This window comes from Fringilla coelebs (genome assembly GCF_963513975.1).
Source record: "Fringilla coelebs genome assembly, chromosome: 15".
Lineage (NCBI taxonomy): Eukaryota > Metazoa > Chordata > Aves > Passeriformes > Fringillidae > Fringilla > Fringilla coelebs.
In genome coordinates, this window is record NC_140041.1 from 7374298 (window position 1) to 7400738 (window position 26441).

A 26441-nucleotide genomic window follows, 5' to 3' on the forward strand; every position below is an offset into this window, starting at 1 on the left:
AGAAATATCTTTCTATTGTATTTTCATGATGTTTAATATTTGGTTTTAGATAACCATAAAAGATTTTCTTCCCTTTAATTTTTTTCTGCAAGTTTTCATATCCTTGCAGCAAATTTGTTACATTAATAAATATCACTACAATGGAGAGGCATCCTAGAAGCTCACCAACCCCCTCTTCGAGGTGTGATTCTGGAGTGTAATGGAACAGTATCTCCAAGTATGAGAAGTCTTTAAGTAACTTTCATTAATTCTGTGGCAGCTGAATTATTTTTTCCTACGAGGCATTGCAGGGATCTGGTGCTAATCAGATGATACATGTAAAATCAAGAATGTAGCAAAGGTGGTGTGCTGGGGAGACAGCAGCAAATCACTGCTGAACAAATGCAACATCTTGGGGCTGGTTTAGATCCTTAGGCTTGTACCACTTGAGGCTGATCAAATACTGCATTATAAGGACACTTGAAAAGAAATTCATCGTATCTGTTTGCATTCAAATGTCCTTGGCTGAAGAAAGAGCTCGGCAAACACATCTTTGCTCCCTTGACAGCACATTGAGAGAAGCTGTGCCCTGTGTTGGCTCATCTGCAGGTTTTTGAGGGGAAGTATCTCTAGTCTTTGGGTGAGATGCCCATAACAGCAGTGCTGCAAGCGCCAGACCCACTCAGAGCATCTTCCAATGCCTTAAAGCAGTTTAATCAAACGAATTTATCAGTTTCTGTGAAGTCACCCTGCCAGTTTGGATGGGGCTATGGCCAGAGAGAATGAGCCTACAGAAACTTGTCCTTTCAAGGCTTTTACCTCTCTTGTTGTATTTGACGTAGTTTGTAATCAGATGGAACATGACAGCAACAGCTTGACAAGCTGATAATACACTTCACTTGCAAAATTCATGTGCTAGGACTGTAAACACGTTTTTATTTAAGCTCTGTCATGTTTATGCATAGCACAAGGATTTTTTTCTTCAGTGGATCTGCTATAGAAAGTCAGAGGAGATCTAGCACTTTTATATTTTAAAGTATGACTGATATTTTTACAGCCCATAAGAAAGTTTGACTGCCCAGTCACGCTAATTTATTTGGACAGTCATTCAGATACAAAGCACAGGCTGAAAGAAGTTATCTTATTACTTGCTCCTTGAAGCATGTGTGCCCCATTTTCCAGACATTAGAGTGTTTCATAAGCTGTTATTATTTATCATATTGATGAAAAACAGAAGGAGATAGAAAGAAAATCAGATTTTTCAGGTCTTGGAGTCCAAGAGAAAGAATTTAATTAGAAAAACCCTTGGTGGTAAAAAAAAAGTTCTTGATCACTAGAAAAGTCCTGCAGTAGCTTCTAGGGATGGTTCAAGGAAAAATGAAGGAGCTTCTGTTGATGTAACATCAGAACAAAACAGAACTCCCAAGTCAGGGTGCCATGCTGGACTGACTGGTGGCAGTGAATCTGTCACCTGATGAGGCTGTTCTTCCACACTGTGAAACTGAATAATGGTTGGTTTTTTGGTTTTTTTTTCCTCTGAGTCAAATCTTGTTGCCTCTAGACATTTTGACTCATTTTTACTTGAGTAAAATTCTGCCTAAAAATGTCTGAGCAGTGACCAAGATGTGAGAATCCCCATGTACGCTCTGCATCTGGCATGTGAACATAGGAGGTGGGTGTTCAAACACTTTCTTTACCATCCTCTTCCAGAAAAGCCCATGTGGGTTTTCATAGGATTCATCTCCGTGCAGTCAGTTGTAGGAGGCAAGGAGCAGGGATTCAGACTGCATTATCCTCATTCAAAACAGAGGAAAGCATAATAAATTAATAGAACCTGAGTTCTTCCAGTCTTTCCTTCCATTTTGAAGAAGCCTTCTCTGGGACTCATGCTTGAGAACACTATGAATATTGTTATGTAAAAGATACACTTATATCAGCTTTTGGGATCCTCTAAAGCTGTGTAACTGTACATGAAGACCACAAGCCTTGCTTTTCAGGATCATTTCCAAGAGATTTTGGGGGCTGAATGCACTGGAATGACTTTTCCTCTCTCCTTTTTTCTATTTGGGAAAGAAAGAGGAGTTGAAAACTAAAATTCCAAGGTATACATATGCTTGTGTGAAAGCTATTCCTACAACTATTAAAATAAGTGAAATATTGTTTTATACAGCCTGAGGTTCTTTAACAGCCTTTCTTAAATCTGTGTGTTTATTTAACCAGTTAGATATCTAGCTAAAATAGTCATACTTTTACTCTCAATCTCTGGTTTATCTGCCATTTTATCAGGGAGAAAATGCATTTTATTTTGTTCCTACCTTGTATGAGTCAATGTTGTGGTACAAAACCTTAACAATTGCTCGTCTGATGCAATTAATTGCCTTACTGGATATACATGGTACAGAGTGAGCTATCTTTTCTGAATGTCAAATCAGATTTGGGAAACATTCCTGTTATATTTGTCCCTGGAAAACACTGGACAGAAAATCACATCTATTAAAACTGCATTCATTACCAAACCCAAGGAAACGAAGGCTTTGAATGAATAGCAGCTAATCAGGCAATGTGTTATAAAAGGCAGTAACTAAAGAAAACCAAAGTAAAACATTCACTTGCATTATTGAACATTTTTAGCTTTATTATTATAATAGAATTACAGTCTGACATAAAATAAAGAGCTTTTGCTAAACTCTGTAAAGCAATACATGCTTCTGCCATAAACAACCTCTATTAGATTTAGGTTTTATTGCCACATCACTGCACTGAGGTGCAATAAACATTCAATGTCATCTTTTTAAAATTATCTCAGGAGTAAACAGAAACTGTCCTCTATAAGAGTGTATCATTATTTTCAAGGAAGACTTACTATTATTACATGGTTTAGCAAAGCATTGTAAAAAAGCTACATAGAGAATACCTTGTCTTTGATAAACTGTGCAGTCAAGTTTATACAGTATAATACTATTGGCATAGACTAACTAAGAGGTGATATAATGCAATCATTGCATAGCAAAAAGCAGACTAAGTAAGTAATATTCACATCTAATGTGCAAAATGCAGACCAAAAGGTAGCTATGAATTGCTAGAAAGATAAAATGCCCTAAATGAACACACTAGTTTAACGCCAAAAATAACAAGATAAACAAGTACACAGAAGTTAAAGAGCCATAGTTTATTTTTTTCTATACATATATCTACACATGATACCAGAGATGAAACATCCCCTTTTAAATAAGATCCAATCAGATAACTTATCAAGTTCAGACAGGACTAAATGTTAGACAATGAAGAATTATTAAAAAAAAATAAATCTCTAAATAAAACATTAAATATTTCCTTTTGTAGATAGAGAATGTCAACTTCTTGATTTATTAAGAGTTTAGAAATCACTGCCTATTAAACTTGACTCTCAGTAGCTGTTTCTCTAGAGGCTCATGTAGCACTGTTTCAAAATCCATTCAACAGCACAAATTACATTTTCTTAATTGATTCTTGCAAATACCCACCATTCTTCCAGTCTCTTTGAAAAAACTTTATCTGAAAGTTTATTTCTAAGAGTTAGCAGTAATGATACTGACTAGAATTTTTTTAAAGGGAGCACAATACCTGCAAAATGGACATCTTGTATTTAAAGCCCTTACATATTGTTCCTACAAATATATTGCTACAGTAAAAATGAAATGTAGTAAGTTTACTCAATAAAATCTATTTTCCTGTACATTCTTTTATGTATGACCTCTTTGTATTTAATGCTACATATATTACATCGCTTATTGTAACAGTTATGTTTCAGCAAATATAGCAGTAATATACAGATGAACTTCTGTCTTAACAAATATTTCACCATTTTATCTACCAAATATAATCCCATACTTTAGTGTTTATGCATGACCTGAGCAGACCAGTCATTAATCTAATAGTATACGTTGGATGACATTGTCAAATTGCAAGCTGCTGTACACTTAACCACTTTACAAATGGAATAAATTCCAAGCACTTTCTGCTTATTTATTTTTGTAAGCTTTCCAGTACCACTGATTTTTTTTTCCCTTTAATTCAGGCTCTAAATATGTTTTATTGAGCATTTAACAACATATTAAGAGCTAAGAGGTGAATCCTACACAATGTTTTAAGAACACAACTTTAAAAAAGTAAAAAAATGTACAATCTCATGCTGCATATTTACAGATATTATTTAAATACTATATTTTATCTTTCTGCTATTCATAAATCTCAGTCTAAAGCTTCTTTTAATGTATCATTTTATAAAAGAATACATTCAACATATCTAGAGCTTGCAAAAATTTTGTTGGTTTTTTTTTTTTGTTTTAACTCTCTAAAACATAGTGATGAGTAAAAGCTATCTTTAAAGCATCCAGGAATTGTTTGGATTACACAGGTGATAGTAGAAATTTGGGATCTGCACTTGGTTGTGCAACTGGTTTTAAATCTAGTCTAGTGACAACTTAATGCTTGGAACAAGCTTGCAGTAAGAGAGCAGATTAAAGCATTTGTTACCATTAGATCTTATGTGCTATACAGTGACAAACTGTACCTAGAGTGAGTAGATTTCCTTTCTCATTAAAGACTATTAAATATTGTAAGTCAGGTAGTTTGGAACATTGAGAAAAGGGATTAGGAAAATAACATATCTTATGGGATTCAGCAAATGGAAAGCTTTACATCCTCGAAAAGATTATAAACAGTGGCTGAATAAATGATACAGTCTAAGATGTGCATCAGGAATGTCATAAAGAATATTTCCCCCATCCCTACAATCTTCTGAATAAAAATATCTCTCATGTACATATACACTATCTTTTGGGGATATTCAGTACTAAACTTGCTACAAATGGTTTCTTTTTTTTTTTCCACCCTCCCATTACTCTACAACTCTTTTCCATTTCCAAAAGTCATTCTGCCAAAGTATATAGTTTATAACATTCTCTCCCTCACACACAGTTTTTTTTTTTTTTTAATATACAGTTATATTTTACCTTTTGCTAACTAAAGAAACCTTTATTTTCTTTAAGACAGAGGCAATGAAGCAAATGGGAATTACTGTATGTGAAAGGGGGAAGCAATTCCCAGAGCAAAAGACAAAACAGAACTATACCAATAAATGAGGTTATTGATGTGGAGTTTGAACCTTTAGCTGGGGCTCCCTGTTTAAATAGGTGGCCCAGTAGACTAAATTAAAGATTCCAAAAAGCAGAGGGAAGGCTATTCTTGATAGCCGATCAATTTTACTGACGCTGTTAAAAGTTTTCTTGGGCTCTGCAGGTTTTGTTTCTGGCTTCACTTCTTTGGGCTCAATTGTTGCACTTTTAGCAATGGTTGCCAGCCCAGGGTCCCTTGCAATATTAGGGGTGTAGCTCGTAGCTGCAGCTGTGTATGTGTTGTTTTTCTTGATGAGAGGATCCTTCACTTTCTTTGGCTGAAGAAAGAAGAAAATATTTCATTCTCAATACCCTCCCAATAGATGAAATTATGAAAAAGCACTGTAACATTCTGCAATTAATCCAATTCATACCACAAAGTGTGATAAGCTGTAAGAGAGAAGTTAGTTCTGGGTATATAACTCATACAAAATGTTTAGGTGACAATAAATACAAAATCATCCATTTGTATTACTTGTACTCGGTAAACCAAATTAGGTGATAGATAAAAAATGTGACCTGATAGCTAGGCTCACTGGCAAAATCACCTTTAATGATAACAGCAGTGACAAAGCACTCATAGTTCAATATTCTCACAAACTGTTTGCCTTGATCAGGATAAAAACAAGATGCCAAATTCTTAATGTAGCCTTCCAACATTAAGGGAAATATTGTGATATGAAGAGTTTTAACATAATTTATACACAAAAATACACACTAAATTATCATGTAACCATGCACTAAAGAAGTGGTTTACTCAATAAGATGCAAAGCTGTCAGTATTCTGCTCACTAATGGTTTACACCAGAGACTCATGAATTATGGATTAGGAACTTAATGTTCTTCTTTGAATCTTAAAATTGGATCATAATGGCTGAAGTGGCATTCCATATGCAAAGACTTTAATGTCTGTATGACTTTTTCATCCACCTACTTATGTTGCTAAAGCAAGAATATATTGAATATCTTTCAGGGGAGGAAGACTTATTGAGCTTATTTAAACTTATTTTATTCCTAGGTCCTCATATTTTCTAGTATTCTATTTTTGGTATCTAGTTGTAGGAACGAAATTAAAATTTGACATTTGGGTATACCAGGTAGAATTCAACTGTCCAGTTTCTGGCAGAGCAAACCCATTCTGCAGGCACTGCCCAAAGATAAACACAGAAAGGAAATATAGTGGGTCATTAAGAAGGTGTAAGGATTCCTCCAATTAGGAGGAAAAAACCCAACAACAAAACATATAGCAAAAACCAATTCCAACAGCTTAGCCAAATCTTCAGGCAGTATTTGCCACAAGAACAAAAGGCAAATGTTATCCATTTTATCCACTTGGGATGGGGGAAAAAAAAGGTTGAAGAGAAAACATCAGTGGAATTTGATCTGTTATGTCATTTCACAAGGCAGCAAACACAATTCTCTGTTTTCAAGAAGCAGCTGTCCCAGGGAGGCAATACTTCTGTGTGGTCACAGAACTTTTAACGACAGATCAGACAGGTTAATGGCTACTCTGACCCCCTGATATTGGAGTTTTGATAAAAAAATTCTTGTTCAAGAGGTGAACATTTCAGGGAGTGGATAGACTCCTGCTGGACACATGGGAACAGGAAATGAAGCTGCAGAAACCTGAGGGCAAGTGGGGCGAGGCTCCTGGAGGAACAGCTTTGGAGCCCATGCTGGAAGGAAATGTAGGCTCAAATGTTGAAATTTTTATGCCACTTAGTAAGGAAAGGGGTTCACCTAATGACTCTGATGTAGATGTTCTTTAGTTCATAGCAATAAAATTCTTAGCTTCAGGCCAAGAAAAAGCTTCAAATCTTCAGAACAAACAGGTTAAAAAAATATTTCAACAAAAAAAGGCATGTCAGGTTTTCTTTTCTTTGGTTTTGTTGTTTATTTTGGGTTTTTTGTTGTTTTGTTTTTGGTTTGGCTTTTTGGGGGTTTTTGTTTGTTTTGGGGTTTGTTGCCTTTTTTTTATTTGTTTGTTTCTTTTTGGCTATCTATTTTTTCCCCTCCCAGGTAGGGAGGCTGCTAACATGGTTGCTGAGTGTAAAGGCAGTCCTGCTTGCTGCTCATTCAGATACTCCAGTGAGCAGCAATAAATCCAGCAGACAAAGAGCAGCTTCACTGAAGTCTCAGAGGAAACCCTTTCAATAGATTTAAATGTCACTAGAAATCTGATCCACAGAAAACCCTGACACCAGCCTGGGTCTTAATATTTCATGTCCAATTCAACTTCATGAACAAGCAATATGACAGCTAATTAGAGCTCTAAATTTGATTAAGCTGCGATGCTCTGATCACTGTGAGCTTGCCTTGCTCTCTTTTCCTTACTGCAGAAAACTCACAGGTACCAGCAAATGACACATAAAGCCCCTTACCTGCTAACAAGCACAAAGCAATAAATCTTTCAGTGTTTTCAACTATGTTTGTTGTTGTGGGTATTGTGTAGGGGTTCTTTTTATAATGTAATTTTCTTGGTAACGAATGAAACAGCTCATTATAGTAACTACATTACAGGGGAGGATAAATTAGCAAGGCAATATTTAACATTCAAGGATACAGTCATATCAGTGCAGTTCATTTTTATAAAAAGTGTCATGTAAACACAAAAAGAATCAAAAAAATTATTTTCAGTGTAAGTATCATTAATAACTGAAAACTCAACATTCAGCAGCAGTTGTGCAGCTCATTACTGTAAGTTTGTCTTGATACTTCTCTCATTTTTTCTACAATACTTTCATAGTAGTTGCCATTGTATAATTGCCATAATTTAATTTGGGGGATTTTTTCACTGACTTACACAACCAATATACATAAATAATATATATGCATATAATCCTGAATTAAAAACATATCTTTGAATACCAGTGAGTTACATCTGCTCCCCCAAATAGCTGTTCTGTTGGATCTCTAGTCTGTGAGTGTTCAGGATTACCAGCTGGGGAAGTTAACCCAACTGAATGAGCTTGATCACAGGAGCAGCTGATATGGTAATTCATGGGAAACAGCAAACTTCTCTTTCATCCCCTAAATGTCCTCAACAATTACTTGATGCACCTGTAGTTTATGGAGCAGGTCTGATCCCAGACTGAAAGGAATCAGTGGGAGTTTTCTCTGGTGCATTTATGGAGGTACAGATTAGGATTGCACGCTCCCAGCACAGCTCTCAATTCCTCCTTCTAAATAAACACATTTCTCCTATAGCTAAGAAAGGAAAAAAGAACTCCTGTGATGATTTATTTGGTCATGATGATAGAGCAGCCCTTCTGAATTTCATGCTGGGGAGCACTATACCTTGGGAATTGTCAAAAACTGCAGCCAAAAAATTTTTTTCTTACATTTACACTGAGGCATCCACACTTTCTCTTGTTCAAACAGAAAAAAAAAAAAAATCTTTCTCTTAAAATAATACACGCAGATCTTTTTTTCTGCTCAGTTCCCGAAGTCAAAATCTCAGTAGAACATTTCATTAGTAACAGCATTAAGTATCACCCAGTATGTCAGAAGCAGTATTTAGGTATTAAATGTCTAAGTAATCATGGCATAGAAATGCTGTGCGTGGACACAGCAGTAAACTCTTTTGGAGCAATACCTGTTGTACACAATAAGAATTTTTAATGTGCTAAACCCACAGGGCGAGCAGGTGTGGCAGAGCGAGTGTGATCTGGTGGGGTGGCTGTGGGCAGGGGTTACCTTTTCTGGCACGACGCTCTTGCCGTCCCAGGCGTAGCCCCTCTTGGTGAAGTAGTTGACGGTGGCGAACTCGATGAGCGCCGAGAAGACGAAGGCGTAGCAGACGGCGATGAACCAGTCCATGGCCGTGGCGTAGGCCACCTTGGGCAGAGAGTTCCTGGCGCTGATGCTCAGGGTAGTCATGGTCAGCACAGTTGTCACTCCTGCAAAGCAGAGTTTGTCTCTTCAGAATCTATTTGTGCTTCGTTTCCCAGCTGCTGTAGGTGGTAAAGCCTTTTCTACACCCCTGGCTCTTACAAACTTCCCCCCCCGAGCTCAGTTTTCTACATGAGGATATCAGGACTTGAGTTCTGTGGAAGTTGCAGGATTTTCAAAACAATTTTTAATGCTTTTATTCTTTGATGTTGTTAGAATACTATTTTTAAAGATGGAATGGAAATGTAATTTGTGAACTACTTTACTCTTCCTGGTAGTTGAGGGATTTCGTTGCAGTTCTTTATTCACGTGCTGCAAATTATACTACTGATGTAACAGTTTAACATCTTTAGTTCCTTCTTGCAGCAGTACTGAGATGCTTATAAAACTAAAAAAAACTTGTTTCAACTTATTTGGAATACTATACTTCAAAGATATATTCAAAGGCACCAAGATTTATGTGTTATTTCTTTTTTTTTTTTAATCGATGGTTTTACAGATTTCTATCCCTTTATTCACTGACACCCTGAACATAGCAAAGATTTTATGTAAGAGTGACAATGTAATTTGCATTCCTGATATCAGAGTTTCTCACTGCTGAGCCTTTCCTCTCACCTGGCCCCAGAGAGCAAGCAGGGCTGTACTGAATTCACTCTGCTTGCAGCTGCTTGGAAAAATGAATCTCTGAGTGCACGCAAGGCATTTACATCAAATCACGTGTCCACAAGTTACCTTGACAACTGCACTGTCATGTCTCCAATGTGTCTGGCAGGTTCATCTTTGCTACACTGAGTGTTAGTGGAAATGAGCAGTGCTCTAAAATAGGTCAATTAATGAACAACATATTTACGTGGTAGCGTGAAGAGCCTGAATTATTAGTGCCTAATGAGGAAGCAATTTCTCTTTCTTGAGATGCAACAAAATGTGTTCTTTGACTTATTGCTAGTGACCTTCTGTTTCTCTTACATAGTAGCAGAAGAAAGATTTATAACTTTTATTATCTGTGGTACTGGGTGGGCTAAGAGATCAATGTTGTGCTCCTGTGTGTATATGCATTCATGCAAGATGTTCTGAAACTTTGTTTCACTGCCATTTTGAAATGAAAAAGCTATCTGGTACATAATGATGGAGCAAACCCAAGAGTATTTACTAAATAACTGTCATCTAAAAGGAAAACTGAGAAATTTGTGGGTTCTCGAGCCTGTGAAGGACAGCAGTTTGAAAACTGTACAGTATTATATATAATCCATTGTGACTAGGAAATCCTGTTCTCCATCTAATGACTGTGAAGTACAGCATTTCAAACTGATGATCAGACATTTCTCTTTAAATAGTACGTGCAAGAAGAGGTAAAATAGTTACAATTTCAATGGATTTGACTATAAAACTCCCTAGCAGAGTAGTTCTCAGCAAAGCTGATGTTAAAAACTCAGAATTAATTTTAGTTGCTAATCTAAACAGTATTATGTAAATTAAATTTAATTATGCTGTAGTCTAAGCCACTGTTCTGTAAATGCACATCTGCCTATCAACAAAAAGTCACTGCTTGGTTCATGAGGTCTAAGACTATGCAAGTTGTGATTGATTTCCAGAGAAACTGAGAAACTGAAGCACAGCTGTGAATGGTGCAAGAAAAGATCCACAAAAATAGCTCTTGTTCAACAAGAGCTTCAGAGGCTGTATTTCTCAACAGTGACTCTGGCTTTGCCATGTTCAGAATAAATGGGTTAATTTTCTTTGCAAAGCCAGAGGGTCCAAAGCATCCTGTCCTTGCAGTGCCCTGAGGCAGCAAAACAAGTGTCAAAGCCAGCTTGGCTGGGGATGCTTCCACCTCCTGCCAAAGGTGTTCAGCAGTCCCATCTGGATATCACCAAGGACTGGGTCACATAGCAGAAATCTCAGGTTCTAGCTTTCCTAAATGAAAATTCATTGCCTTCTTTTTAAAAATATGTACTTGACTTGGGTTAATATCACCAAAGAATATGAAAGAATATGCGACTTTTAAGATAAGCATTTCTAAGCAGTGGTTAAACTCTAGGGACCAGCTGTATAACCTTGAGAATCTTTTAGATTGCCTGCATTCCTTGAGTGCATGTATTCACTGCTGTAAGCACAATAAATTGTTGCTGATCTAACAGTAGCCTGTAAAAGGAATTAAGGAAAAAAAATTAAAATAAGAATTTTCCAAGGGCCTAAAGATGTCAAATGACAGATACCCATTGATTAAAGCCTTTTTGATAATCCCATGATTAACGTTATTGCCATTGTCAGAGATGTTTTATTCATAATGTGATTGTTTTGGAATATTCAAATGGTAATGAATGGTTTGAGGTATTTTCAAGTCTCTTTTCACAGTCAGTTCCAAGTCAGTTTAAAAGCTTTGGACCTGTAACTTCACAATGAAATTTGTTAGCTCTTGTGTGCTGCAACACAGCCAGGCTCACACTGTTCTCCAATACCACGTTACAATAACTACATTTACAATAACATTTCTGAAACCCAATTGCCTCATGATTGCCAGGAGGTTTCCAGGTCTTGCTTACCAAATACAGTTCTTGCTGGAACAGATTCTCTGTTAAGCCAGAAGGACACCTGTGACAGTATCACTGTCATGATGCATGGCAGGTAAGTCTGGATGACAAAGTAACCAATCTTCCTCTTCAAATGAAAATGTGTAGTCATAACAACATATTCCCCTAAAACCAAGAAAAAAGAACACGAAAGGGTTTATAAACATACACATCAGAGGTCTTTGTAGGAAGTATTTTTCATTGCATTCACCCCTATTATAAAATAGAAGTCCTCAAAAAAAAATGGGTCACCTCTGAAGAAAACACTTAATAAACCTGGTGGGTTTTTAAATTTTTCCTTAATAATACAAAATTAGACATTTCTGGGAAATGCTAATTAAATTTGCATATTTTCTCTGCTAAGTAGTGAATGAAAGTCTGCATTAACTGGTGGCTCTTTAAAGCTCTTGTAGAAAGTCTTATTCCATTAGAAGATGGAAAAGCCACCACAGCATAACCTTGTGAACATAATCTAAAGACTAAAACAAGACAGCCTCCAAAAATGCTTCTGTTGAGCCAAGCTTAAGATGTAATTGCTGTTGTTATGGTGTTTGCATCACCACTGTTGGCACCTTATGGACTCTGAAGTGTTCCTGTTCTGCTAATTTAGGGTCTTAGTAAATGATTATTCTCTCCTGACATAAATGATTGCTACAAGAATAGCACACAATATTTTCATTAGCCCTAATGCTTTTGGAGCTACAAAGTTGTATGAGCTGGGTACTCCAAATGCAATGAAAATTAATTGGTTTTTTATATTTAAATAAATTTTATTTATACTTTCAATAATAAATATAAATATATGTAATATTCTAATATACTTACGTCATTCCATAAGTCTTTCTTGCCAGCAGAGCAAATATTGCTCATTTTCAGATCATTATTTTCATAATTTAAAATGGCTTTTGGCAAACAGTATATTCTCCAAAGACTGAAAAACCTATTGTTTTTATTTTTTTATATATATATTTTTTTAGTAGGCTGATTCTTCTCATAATGCAACGAACATCTCAGGAATGAAACAAGTAGACACGTAACTGAGTGGAAACTTCTGTCTAGATTAGAGATGACATGTGAAATTACTGTAGTTCTATTTTAAAATGTAGGCAGATGGAAGGAGAAAACTGCTCTTGTAGAGGAAAAGCTTAAACTTGATTGAAAAACTATGTCTAGACATTGAATGCTTATGCACAGAGCATGTCAAATGCCCATTTCTGTTATGCAGAGTCCAGAAGAACATTCATTTGAGCAATCTTGCTCAATTTCTAACCCCAAGGAAAGCTTATTTATAAGATATGACAATACTCTTTCAATATAAAAGACAGCAGCAAAGGGAGAAAAGAAAATAAATTTAAAATTGAATGGTAAAGCAAAGGATATACAAGGAATTTTTTGTTTCAAAATTAGGAATGGCTGTAGTATAGTGGGAATTATTACTTAAATTTTGCTCACCTTTCTTTAACTTTCACTGAAACAAACTCCTCCTCTGTACCAGAGATTATGATCTTTCAAAAGGTGCCAGTCTTGGCTAGGAGAGCCAACAATTTAATTTTATCTACTTAAAATATGACGTGGGAAACTATTTTAATGCAATCAGATATAGAATGCACACAACGGTGTGTCAGAATTAATTCACTGATTGTAGATGGCAAGCTAAGAATACAGAGTGAACACACCACTGTACTCTGATGCTTTATTTAGCTGCCTAAATTATCAAAGTATTTTTAACCTCTGGAAAATGAGAACAAGATCCAAAGCATAAAGGCAATTAAAAAGACAGGGATTACTCTTGTCTGTTAAGCACTGCAGCAGGTCTGAGCTGGGAGTCAGATAAAGGCAATGCTGGCAGGAGCGAACTGGGCAAAGCAGAGACCTGCAGTAACGCTCTGCACTTCAGTTACAAGGCACAACCACGTTCTGAAGCTTCCACAGCACCCGTGGACTGCACTCATTGGGCAGTCACTCATTAAAAGATTGTAGATGTTTGATAAGATTGATTGAACTGACTGCAGGACATGAAAGCACTCCAGTTATTCACCGCAGCTTTGGCTCTCCATGTTTTCTGGCTTTCTTTAATTGAACAGCATCATCACATTTGTGACAGCTGCTGATCACTCTCATAACTTTCCAATTGCTCTGGGATTCTATTTTGAAATCATTGCAATACAGTCATAAAATTCCCTACAATCTAAAATTTCAAATAGCTCTTTAGCAAAACATTGCCTATATTCAGTGTCTGACTGCTAGGCTTTCACAAGTTGTAGCTTATACATCTTATATTTTCTTATCTCTTATCTTTTCTTACCCAAGGAAGTTAGAAAGAAAGGTATTTCTTCTCAGATAAATTGCTTTTGGTCCACTGACCAGTCAGTCTGGTCAACAGAGCTCTTGCACATGCCCAGTGCTCAGATTCTTATTGCATTTAGATCATCCAAATTATTAGAAAAAGAAACTTTTAAAAATTTACATCTTGAAACGAGCACTGCAAAGTTAAAAAAACAAGGGGCTGCAGCCAGCTTCAAGGTTTCAGGTATTTCATACTATAAATGTCAGCTGTATTTCTGTATTTCATTACATTTTTAGAGTTAAAGCTGGTGCCAGGATTAAAGGAAATCGTGTTTGGTTGTTTTTGAAAAAAAACATTGTGGATTTTTCTTTGTAGAAATTGTGTTTCAGATGGTTTTGCGTTTGACGACAGTTTTTTCTCATTCTCTAAATACTTCCTTGAGAAACTATATACTTGCTTTTAGCAACTTCACTGTCCCCAGAAATATGAATCTTTGAGGATTCATATTGTTATGCTATTTTTATCAGCCTATATAGTAAGCAAATAATATGAATAGAACATGAGGAGTCCTTCTTTATTACATAAATTATTGGTTTTTCTGACTAGATCTGACACTGTAGGAAGCTTTTTAATTTTTCAAATTAAAATTAAAATTTCAAATTTTTACCACCAGTTGAAGTAAGAAAATAATCGCAGGATGTATTATCTTTTCAGAGTCATGCTTTCCTAATCTGAAATACATATATTATAGTTTACCCCTCACTCTTAGGTCTTTGTATTTTTTAATCCTGCTCCGAATTACATTTTGACAGTTAAATATCACCCTTCCAAAGTATCAGTCACAGACCTGTACTGGACTGCACAATTCCAGAGTCCACAGTTTGTCCGAGCAGATCGTACTGGTTCAGTCGAGAGCCATCTTCAGCCACCACCACGGACCTTGCTGGTTCCCGTGTCCACTCATACACAACCTCTGCTCTGGTATAAGCATCTAATTCAAAAGGAATACATTGCATGTAAGCTTTGCATTTTCTGTTGCCTTATGGCTTTGTCAGAACAATGTTTTGAGCAGTAGTTTGAATATTTCATTCTCTTTAATTATCTGTAGAAACCCACAACTATCTTAATGGAATTTTTCTATAGGAAGTACAACTCATTTTTACAAAATAGCTAAGTATGTGCTGTAGGGCTGGATTAAGGTTGGTCCTCCATGGCATGAAAATATTTCTCTCATATATTTCCTGCTTATGTAAAAAAGTGAGAGTGAGAAGTAGAATTTCATGAGCATGCAAGAAACCCAATGCTTTTTCTAACTTCTAACTACTGTAAAGAAAGATGAGCCCCAAACTTTCCAATTTTTCATAGTGTAATGTTGTCTGGGCGTCTGTAAATCCTTCTCAGAGTGGCTTCAGTGATCCTCTCATCCTCCGCCTGGCTACAGCTCCATTTTGGTCATGCCCCATCACACTGTCCTGGCTGTAAAATGGGCCTAGCAGACACTTCTGAGGCTGCCTAGGGGAAAGTGAGCTTAAATCACAATTAGTTTATTTTTTGGTTTTGGCTTTGGTTATTTATGAATAGTCCTCACACTCAAGACTTGAGTTGGGAGCAAGGCAAAAGAAAAGAAAAAAAGCAGTGTGGTGTGTTGTACACATCATTCAGTAGCATCTACACGTGCCACTGAGGGGCTTTGTGCTGTTATTTATGTTCTTTCCAGAATCGAGCTACACATAAATATTTTTAATCCTAATTCTGTAGTAAAATTCTGCTGTCATTTTGTGGGGTCTGGAATCTGGCAGCTCTCACTCGGAGCAGTTGGGTGGGAGTTAATTGACTACACAGAGGCAGCTCATGTAATTCTTTACACCTAAAAAGTACCCAAAGACATGAATAGGAACGAATGTGTGGCTAGAATCTGCATCAAGCTTGCACCCACCAAAGGCAGCTGGAGCAGGATGGGACATCTCAGGGCATCCAAAATAACAGAAGGATTCTACCTACAAGATGAAAATTTCCCTTTTTTCAGACTGACGAGCAGAAAGGGAAAGGGAAGAATCTGATTCACTTGACCTCATTTGTGAGTTAGCAATTTTACCTTATCAGTGTAGGAGATAACAGCTAGTAATTGAAGAGTTGGTTGGGTAGAATGTGCTGGTAAATTAATTGCATGGCATTTGATTCTGCATTATTGAAGCAGAAGGGTGCTTTTATCTTTGGGCTTCATATTCCCTAAGCACTGTAACATATCTTGGAATATGTTCTGGAGTCAATGGCAAAAGCAAATCTACATCTTAATAATTCTGACTTTAAAAATAATGGCCAGAGTAAACACAGAAGCTGACTTGCTAATCTAGTCACATAAAGACAGTAATACAATTAATTGTCAAGCATTTGTTCTGGAATATGAGAATAGCTTGGAAGAGAGGAGAGTGCTTTTCTGAGCTACTGAGAATGCCTGGATTGGTTTAGAGGGAAGGGGCTGCACTGGGCAGTGCTAGAATTGAACTGCCAGATTTGGTGCTCAATTCTGCTGCCCTCCTCAGCTTCCAATTCATGTTGCATAAGCAGCAATGCAGCCATCTGCTCCTGTCACTGCTGGTTTCCAGAGTGGCCTCAGTTTTAAACTGACAATCAGATGTTTGTGGTAAGAGTTGAGGAGAGCATCTGCCTTTCTGATTTTGTTTTGCCAACATATGGCATTTTGTTGTTCCAGAATTTCTTTAGCATTTGTCACATTGAATTTACACTGGAATAACCTCTAGCTTAAGCTGCTCTTTGGCAAATCACTTCAGCCTTGGAGCTGGGTCAAACATTTATTGGTCCCTACAGTATGGGCAGAGTCCACAGGAGATGTGCAACTCCTTCACTGTGAGGCTTTTAGGAATCCAGCTCCAAGAAGTGATGAGTAACAGTGGAGGACATAAAAAACCTCTTATCCAATTTAATCTAAAACAAATGGAGCTAGGCAAACACTACCTTGGGGAGATAAGTGTTAGATTGTAGTCTGCACTTTGAGCATGGATTTTGTGACAATTAAATTCATTCCCAGTAAATTTTCCAGTCCATTAAGATGATTATAATTAATTGCTTTAGTTTGACAAAAATGTCCCAAATGTATTTAAATATGATTCTCACTTAAAAAGTAGAAATTAATTATAAGATCTGTTCTTTTTTCATGTGTGACAGTGAGTCCCACTTTCATAACTTGCTTGGATCCAGCCATTTCTCCTGTTGGAGATATTTATATTTTTATCAAGAATGAAATATTGAGAGAAAAACTTGATAATTATGGCATATGATCTGATGAGAAGGAAGGGAGAGATCCAGCTTTAAGGGCTGTTTTCAACAGTGAATTCTTCATGCAGTGTTTGCAGAAAAAACATGCTACAGAAGGAACTCCTCCCCACAAGGATCCCAAATTAGAAGCTCGTCTGAATTTAGTGGGTGAATGAAAATTTCCTTGAAAACTCCTTGATTTTGTCTAATGATCTTTCCAAGCATTTGTACGTACTTGTTTTTTTTAGAACAGCTGCTATAGAACATTAGTGTTCAAACAAACAAACAAAAAAAAAACAACAACAAAAAAATCCTGTAAAACATGACAGTCCACAGCTGTACTCTGAGCATAGAATGTCAGTTATTGCCTTTGAGTGGTGTAAGAAATGGTCTTTCTATCAGAAAGATCAATGTTTTTTTTGTTCAATTCAGAAAATTAAGTATATTATGAAAATATTTTTTAAGGATAAAAAGATCACTTTAGCTACACAAGATGCAGATACACTTGCACGTTTTTCTGCTGTCTCGTTATTGCCTTCTGGTGGAGCTCTGGACTTTTATGCAAATCCACATTATCTATCCCTTTTATTTAATAATTTCTGCAAATCTTAGTCATTTAACTGAGGCAAAGTCCTCAGCAATCTGGAAAGCCATGCACTGTGTGAACAGAGAGTACATTGATCTGGGACACAGTGAGCCAGAAAGAACTCTGTGTAGGAAAAGAATGGGAAATACTGCTCACACTAGGGAAGGGCTGGTGTTTGGGCTGTGGCTCAGTGATGCACAGATGTTCTGATAGGTGTCTTGTCGTGTCTATAAAATTCAGTCTGGTAAATCAAATTTGTTCAGAAACGGTTCCTGGTTTAAATTGTCATTAGCAGGTTTGGGGCAGATCAGCCATCTCCCTGCCCCCAGTTCCAGCACGATGCCTGCAGGGACACTTTAGTGAGCACATCAAAAGAAATGTGATCCTGCAGCCACTCCTGAGCTCACAGGGATCTTGGGTGCACAGATCTCTTATTAATCGAGACCCCAGAGCAGTATCTGTCCTGTTATACACCGGAGTAAAGCTTCCCCCCACTCCACTGTCTTTCACAAAATATTTGGAAAGATTTATTGTAAGTGCTCTCTAAGAAAACTTAACATTCAAGGAGCAAACTATTCTTGTCAGTTATACTCCAAGGTTGTATGAGCTTTTTGTTCTCTAAGCCTCATCTAGGAGATTAGCAGCTCTTTAAAGACAAAACATCAGTGCTGTCTCATGGCAAACATAGAGCTATTCAGCCCAAAGTAAATTATCACCCTGTCGGGTACCATGTGAAGAATGAACTGGGTTTTCTGTTTGTTGACTTCTAAAATTGATCAAGCCACTAAGTAACCATTATCAGTGAAACGACCCATTTCTGTTAGAAAAAAGTAGCATTGAGGAAACAATTTGTACACTATTACATCTTCCATATATTTTACCTCCCTTGTTTGTGTTAAACAAACTAGAGTAAATTAGATCATTACTTTTTTTCCCTCTATGTTTTATTTCCAAAATACTTCATTTAGTTAAGTGTCAGGCTGGTTGCTATTCACATTGAAGTTTTGGGGAAAATTTTCAACTTATCACAAGCTTTGTCAGTGATTGCATTCATTTCAATTATTCTGATTTCAATTATATTTCAATTACTTTCTTCAGTATGTTCTCTCATCTAGGGCTAGGTATGCTGCAAGTGTAGGATTCTATTTGGAGATTTCTGAGATTTTCACTTCCAAAAATGCTCCATGAGTGTGTAAGAGTATCTTCTAATGCTAGGAAAAAGGTTCATCTAAACATACCAAGACTACAACAGCAAAACTGTTTTCACCTAAACCAGTTCAGTTATCCATAGTGTGTACTGCTTTTCTTTAGCACTGATACAGAGTTTTAACAAAACAAAGCAACAAGATTAACAGCATTTTCTATGTGACAAAATACTTTTCTAGATATTTAGAGCACTGTCTTTTTCATCTTTGGTGAATGTCCAGGCATCACATTGTAGAATATTTAAGACACATAAAAAAGGTCCATTATATCATATTTCATATGTATATATGTAAGTATATACATATAAAAGAATAAAGATACAACCCTGACAAAAACCTGAAAAATACACAAGATTAAAACCTTGAGGTTTTCTCAGTTGCAAAATACTCTTTTAAAGTGGCCTAAAAATGGGAGAAACCTCCATTTAAAATAAACTTACAGCTTCCAAATTTCAAGGGGCAAGCATGTGCATCCATAGGAAAGTCTTCTAAATGCATTGGACATTCTGCTCTCACAGTCAATCTATAATGGATTAATGAGCAAAAGGACACATTTATTCTAGTTTCATAGAAATAGCAAATAGACTTCTATTAAGACACATAGCATAAGTACAGCACAGTATCTGTTATGTGATTAATTAGTGGTTACAAATGGACCTGAATTGTCTGGCTGAGGGTGCAACTGCTCTGCCCCTCTGCCCTTCCTCATGGTCCATCAGAGGCATACTCAGGCTTCTCATTTGGTGTCAGGATTAAAATCTATTAGGAACTGCAATTGCTTCCTTGCTGCCATCATTAAATTGGCCCACTCTAGATGCTCAGACATTTGCTGAAATCATTTCATTGCTATCAGCTTGAGTGCAAACATGTTTCTCAATAAAAGAGGTTAAATGAGCTAGAAACAGTCACATACCACACATCAGCAGAGAATGAACAGCAATACTTGAAGAGTAGGTTGAAGATTGCAGTAAGGCACTTGCAAAGGTGAGGAAATAGGAATGGTTATGATCAAAAGAAGAGACACATGTGAACAATGTGCTGCCAAGGTAGTGTTCCTGAGGATTAAATCCCTAACAGCTGAGCATTTAGAAAGACAAGAAAAATTGACCTGGACTTGTGTAGCTACCAGCCAAGATGATTCTACTTTAGTCTAGGCAGTCTTGAAAGATGTTGCACAATAAACTGAGCATCCCAAATGCCTGGAGAATTTGTTTTCTCCAAACACTTGTACTGATTTTAAAAACATCTTTAATTTATTTTTTTTTAAGAAAACTCAATGTTCACCTATGTACTAAGTTATCCATCTTGGCTTGAAGTCAACAGAGTCCCTTTATACCTTGTTTTGATTCCATGGGAGACAAAGGGGGAATGTGCAGCTCTATAGAGACAACACACCCTTTTTTTCATTTTTTAATTTGTAGGTTTTTAATCCAGAATGTTTGCATGACTCTATATCATCATTATTTCAAAAGGATTTATTTAACTCTTCACACAACTGGACAGCTAAAGTTCAGTTATCCATGAAGAGAATAATATATTTCCAATGAATGCTGTCAGCACAAAAATAATTTTTCTCCAAACTTTCTGACTGCTTTAATCAATGGAAAAAGAAATGCCTATTTTTATGCTGTCATGCTTCATAATCCCAAGCACAAGAAATATTTAGAATGGCCAATGAATTCTGTGTGCATCTGTTAGTTATTAGAATCTGCTTTCTATATGATCCCAAGATTAAAGACCCTTGCGCACAATTTAGGAGTACAGATTATACTAAACTTTCAGGCTTTATTATACTTGCTGATGGAATCCTTGAAAGCAATGCCAAATCAAGATTCTCTGCAAACTGATGGATTCCTAACACTGTAAGAACTTTTTAAAAATCAAGCATTAAGACGCATCCAGGGACTGTAGAGGTAGCACAGCAGGAGAGGAGAAATAAACACTGCAAACAGCTCTGTTTGCCCATCATCCCAAGGCTATTGTGAAAATAATTATTAAGCAGGAATCGAATTATGCTCAAAAAGGAACAAGTGTCCTATCTGGAAAATAAGCTTTCACAAGTTAAACTGTAAAACTAAAGGAAGGATGTAATATTTTAGGGCTCACCTCATGGTGTATAGCAACGTCCCATCCTCTGTGATTCGCAATAGTTTATTTGGCATTGTCATGTTATGAGCCACTGACTTCTTTCCATTGTGGAAAAAGGTATCAGGTGTCCAAATTTTGCTGGCCATTAAATTATTTAACCGGAGAACAGTCATGGGTCCTTTGAATTTTAATCTCTCATCTTTCCAGCTTTGGCGGAAAAATACATCTATAGTGTATTCCTACATCAATTCAGAAAAAAAGGGAAACGTTTATGATGTCATATGTTGCAATATGAGAACTTGAAAAGATTGTTCTTACCATTCCCTCGAAGCAAGATGACTATTAATGAAATCAGTCATAATCAGACAGTTTATTTTCTATATTATTTACAATGTATCTGAAGCTGGTTATTAAACAGTTACAATATCATTACTGTGTTCAACACAATAAACATCAGGAAGTTGCCCATGAGTTAGGTGTAATAAAATGGAAACAAAATTCACCCATTTCCTACCTGAACTGTAGATAGCTGCAGATAGGTGGTATGTGTGGCACAGGAAATGTGTGTCACAGTAAAATAAGCCTTGTGAGGCAGGGTCTTACTGCAGCCTTCTGTTCTGAGTGTCTCGTTAGCAAAACCTTGCAATCAAGCTGCAGAAAGTTCACAGTTCACTGAAATTCTGTGGTCTGACTGGTGAGATGTGGAATGGGTCACTGGGGGAAATGGCTGGGCTACAAAGAGCAGGAGCTGAGGGCACCTTTGGGCCAGGAGTGACAGTCTGATTGCACAGGGATGGGGATGGGGGGGAGAGAAGCAGTGTCTGACTCAGGGGGCATGGGGACAACCAAAATAACCAACACTCACTACGAAATGAAAGAAATATTTGTGACAAAGCAACAGGAACCAAGTGAAAGGGGACAGGGTAAAAGTAAGATATGCTGGAATATTATACATATAATATAGATGGGGGGGAAATGTGAAAAACTGTGAATGCAGCATAGTACAGCCTTTCCCAGGGAAAAATTCCATCCTCATGTGGAAGTTCAGTATGAGATTATCCTGCCCCCTCCATCTTTGATATTGTGATAAACATCAAAAGCAGTTATCCAATGTGGTTCTGAGTTACTCTGAATGAGACTCTTTTGGCTGAGAAATGGAACCTTTACTGAAATTTCCTGGAAATGGAGATGCCAAATCCTGGAACAGAGAGAGCTCCTGTGTGTGAGGGCACACAGAGCTATAAGGGATAGAGCTGTCTTGACAAACATGATAGTAAAGAGAAACATTCTGTGATGAGCATGCAAAATGTCTCCACAGAAAATTCCTCTAGATTTGTGTTTTTTCATTTTAACAACCAGCAAAACTCCATACAACATAAGCACTTTTGAGCTGTTTATTCCTTGTGCAAGGAAGAATGGTGATTCTTACTGATGTGTGTTTTTCCTGCTTTTAGGGTATGAAATGCCTGAATAATTTTTTTTTTTTTTTGACATGGAAATGTAGTTACAGGGCTTGTTCTAATTTTGGGTTCTTTGGTGTATTTTTAAATTTAATTTTATTTTATTTATATCCCAGACCTGTGAATCACTTGTGTGCATACTTAGTTGCATTTCCATTTTTTTAATCACCTGCTCAGTGAACTGCTGAAGCCTGAGTTTATTCAGCTTCAGTGAAAGCAGTTTGCACTTATAACCAATTATTTGCTTCAGAATTTTGTTGGGTCATGGCCTTAGGTTGAATTGTGACCAAATCCTGTCCCAGCTGTGCAGCAGAGTAGGAGAGAAGGAGGTGTAGGAAACAGTATCCATCATTAAAATTTTGGATTTCCTCCATGTTTTACTAGCACCAAAGAAAATTTCCTCCTACACACATGGGAAAGGTAAAAGACATGCCCAGAAGGTGACATCATTTCAGCATGCATAGAAGCCATTCCCTTTTTCTCTTTCAGCTGCAAGGAGGGTGAGTGGGAGGTGGTACAGGTTGAGAAAAGAGAGCCTGGTTTTCCACTCCATACAAACACGAGGTTCATTTGTTGGAAAAGGACAAGGAGTCAGAAAAATTTGATAAGGGTCCTGACAGCATAAGATAAAATTCAATTAAAAAGTAGCTGCCAGGTCATGCCTGGCACAGGCTGAATCTTTCCCTATCCCAGGTCATCGCGCCATACAGAGTGAATTAATTTTGGCTGAGATATCTCAGCTCCTCAGCTTTCACTACCCACTTAAGCAAGTACATTAATTCTCCTCAAATGAATCCTGACAGACAGCTGATCTTTAGGGCTGAGCCATCAGATACTCTGATTAGGGCTTTTTTCTACAGCAGAGGGGCACACAGAACAGGGGAGCAGAAGGATTTTCTCTAGACTGTGTACAACAGCAGGGGCCCATGTGCAGACATATGAGTGAGCTGGAATTTGGAATAAATTCTCCACAGCAGAGACTCTTCATTCCACAGTATGCAGGTTAAAAAACAAGATTCCTATCTGCACTTTGAATAAATTTTATGGTATTGAATATTTATAACACTTTGACTTAAATGTTCTCTAGTTTACTCTTCTAATACTTCTCCCTGGAGATTGTTTATTCACAGGGTAGACCACTCTGTGGTCTACATGAGGGTCTGTACAGGAAGATAGTAAGGCAGATAATCATTCCCAAAAAACTTACTGTACAGAAAAACTGGGAATGAAGGTTTACTAGAAAAAAAAATTCTGTCCTTCTGAAAAAGTTAATTTTGAAACATTTCTTATTCCAAATAATATACATCAAAAATTTTCACCAAAATGACAGCTTGTATGAGAATAGCCAGGTATATGTTGTTCAGTTCAATCCACCATGCAAGCATGCCTGAAAACCTGCAAGCATGCTGAATGATGTCACCTTCTGGGCATGACTTTTACCTTTCCCATTCCTGAAAACCTGCAAAGTTCTTCCAAAACCAATTATTTTATGGTACAAAAATGCTTTTCTCCCATATAACTTTATTTACAAGTATAAGAACAAGCCAAGACAATCTCCTTAGAGACTAACAGGTTGTGTGCAAGCTGCTCTTAGAAGAGTGTATGGAGAGTGGGCAGGAGCTCCCTGCCTTGTCCATGGAAGTGCCTCCCTGGATCCTGCACACTGGCCGAGGTGTGCTGTGCTTTCCCAACACTCAGGGTGAGCTGGAGGAGCCCCTGGCCAGCCCCAGCCCAGGCACAGACACAGCTCATCCTCCCCCTGCCTGCCAAAATCCTCCTGCACCCCTAGCCCAGGGCAGCCCCAGCTGAGGGTCTGCTACCAACCTGCCTGTGCCCAGAGCACACTGCACCGAGTGTGCAGTGAAATTCACACCAACTCTGGGCTCTGGCAAACTCTTCCATTTCTCTTTCTGTCCCTGGTTTCACACCTAGTTACTCAAGCAAAGGTTTAACATGAGTGGGCTGCACACACATTACTTTTTATGGGAGGTGGGTAGGAGTTTTACTCTAAATACTTTTCTGTGAATTCTTTAGTTTTCAAAATATATGAACACCTGCCTCTGTGTTTCTTGGTCACACTTTTTATTAAGAGGATGATGAATTCTTTCTCCTGTTTAACTTACTGAAAAACAGGAGTCAACATGGTATGGGTATCATGGCATTTATAAATTTAACTGTACTTTTATAAGTACTGCCTTCCAAACATTTAAAAAATGGTGTCTTTTGACAAAGTTCACTTAGAAAAATAAACTGTCTTGTAAAAGTTACTTTTTCTGATTTTCTATTCTTTAACAATGTTTTGAATAGTCAGAAACTTGTAATAACCTGGTGTTTAAGGCTTAGCTACATTTTTAGTTCAAATTAGGCTGCTGACAATTTTGTAGTCAGAAATGGAACTTGTTCCCTTTCCTCTACTGATTTTTTTTTCTTGAATCTTTCTTTTGCTAAGTGTATTTAGCTAAATGTAGCCAGCTACAAGTTTGAACTGCTTTCATTTCTTCATTTAGATCAACAAGGATGTTCCTAGCACCCATCCTAGTACAGCATCCAGCAGATACTGCTGGCTGCAGACCAGGCTTTACCCCTCTCAAAAGCCACCTACTTGTGCAAACCTCATTTATATGGAAAATTTTAAGTACCTTATCCATATTTCTACACAACTCTTGGTATCTCTTAAGACCAAGGCTCACAACATCTTCATTCAGTTTTCTGAACATCTCCATTCCCTGCAGTTATCTGGCAATTTGATTTTAATATTCATTCTGTAAAGCAGTGACACTAATTCTCTCATTAATCTTCTCTTTTTAGCAGCCAAGATCTAGGAAAGTCACTTTCCATTGATCAGTAGCTTTTAATATAAAAATACAGGTTAGACTGTACAGATGTCACACCATAGGCATAAGTGTTAATTGCATTTTAAGATGATGATCTTTCTTGGCAAATTGGATCAGTGATGTGCCAGCAAGGACCTAAGCAATCACTCTCACAAGAATACAGATCCAAACCCTCATGCATTTCATAATATATTATGTAGCAAATATAAAGTCTGTTAAAACACGTTATTAAAGTCACTGAGGCTTCTAATTTCAGGGCACTTAAATGCAGCCACAGCAGCAGGAACGGCAGCACATAAAAACTGATGGCATCTTCGAATCAAGGGCTTAAAGACAGCCCAGCCTTAAAAGGGATAAATAAGTTATTGCATAGATCTTTTATCCTCCAAATTAAAAAGACAAGAGAAAATGAGTGCTGTAGAAATGCAGGCCATCACTTACCATATCATGGTCTGAAACGGGCCCAAAACTGGTGACGAAGATGTCAGTCTTCACTTCAGTTACACGCTCTGATGAAGCAGGAAATTAGGACAGTGAGTGTCTATAAACAGCCTTCATTAGATCTAACCACTACCAATTTTCACAATAAATAGAGAAATTATTGGCTTTGATTAGCCATTCTGAAATTGGTCTGCAATACAATCCTGAGAATTTACTGTAGAAGTAATTTCACTGTCAATATTGTCAGCAATGGGGTTTTTTTACAGTTTTTCCATAGAACTTTTGAAGTGCAGCAGCTGCAGTGGAAACAGTTCCACTGTTGTGGAAATCTTTTCATTCTTTGACTGATAAACCTTCTTGTCTGACTCTGTAACCAGTGCTGAATATTGTACACAGTACTCTAATATTTCACTGGGTACTCAGTTTCTGGGCAAGTTAAAATAAGGTCTCTAATAATTAACCCTGGGTTTGTGAGTTATGTATTTTGTATTGAGAGCACAGAAGAGAGAGAGAGAATACGTTATGGTGTATACAAACGTGAAAATACTTTATTGCTATGAGTTAGAAATGGCTGTATGACCCCTCACTTCAATAAACAAAAAGGAGTTACTTTTCCAAATAAACACTAGCAAAGCTTCCCTTCTGGAATCATCTGTGTAAATGTTTTC

At 37.2% G+C, this 26441-nt stretch overlaps 1 protein-coding gene across 1 annotated transcript in view; it reads right to left on the reverse strand.

The window, feature by feature from the left end:
* Nucleotides 1–5104: 5104 nt before the first annotated feature.
* GABRA1 (gamma-aminobutyric acid type A receptor subunit alpha1) overlaps nucleotides 5105–26441 on the reverse strand; it is a gene marked incomplete at its 3' end in the record, with an annotated part of 36043 nt that continues 14706 nt past the window's right edge. The window contains exons 3-9 of the mRNA XM_084215606.1: nucleotides 25774–25841; nucleotides 21057–21277; nucleotides 19391–19473; nucleotides 14731–14874; nucleotides 11570–11722; nucleotides 8832–9034; nucleotides 5105–5413 (exon numbers count right to left, since the gene is read on the reverse strand). Of these exons, the coding sequence (XP_084071732.1) occupies nucleotides 5105–5413; nucleotides 8832–9034; nucleotides 11570–11722; nucleotides 14731–14874; nucleotides 19391–19473; nucleotides 21057–21277; nucleotides 25774–25841 (1181 nt within the window). The remainder of the gene's footprint in view (nucleotides 5414–8831; nucleotides 9035–11569; nucleotides 11723–14730; nucleotides 14875–19390; nucleotides 19474–21056; nucleotides 21278–25773; nucleotides 25842–26441) is intronic.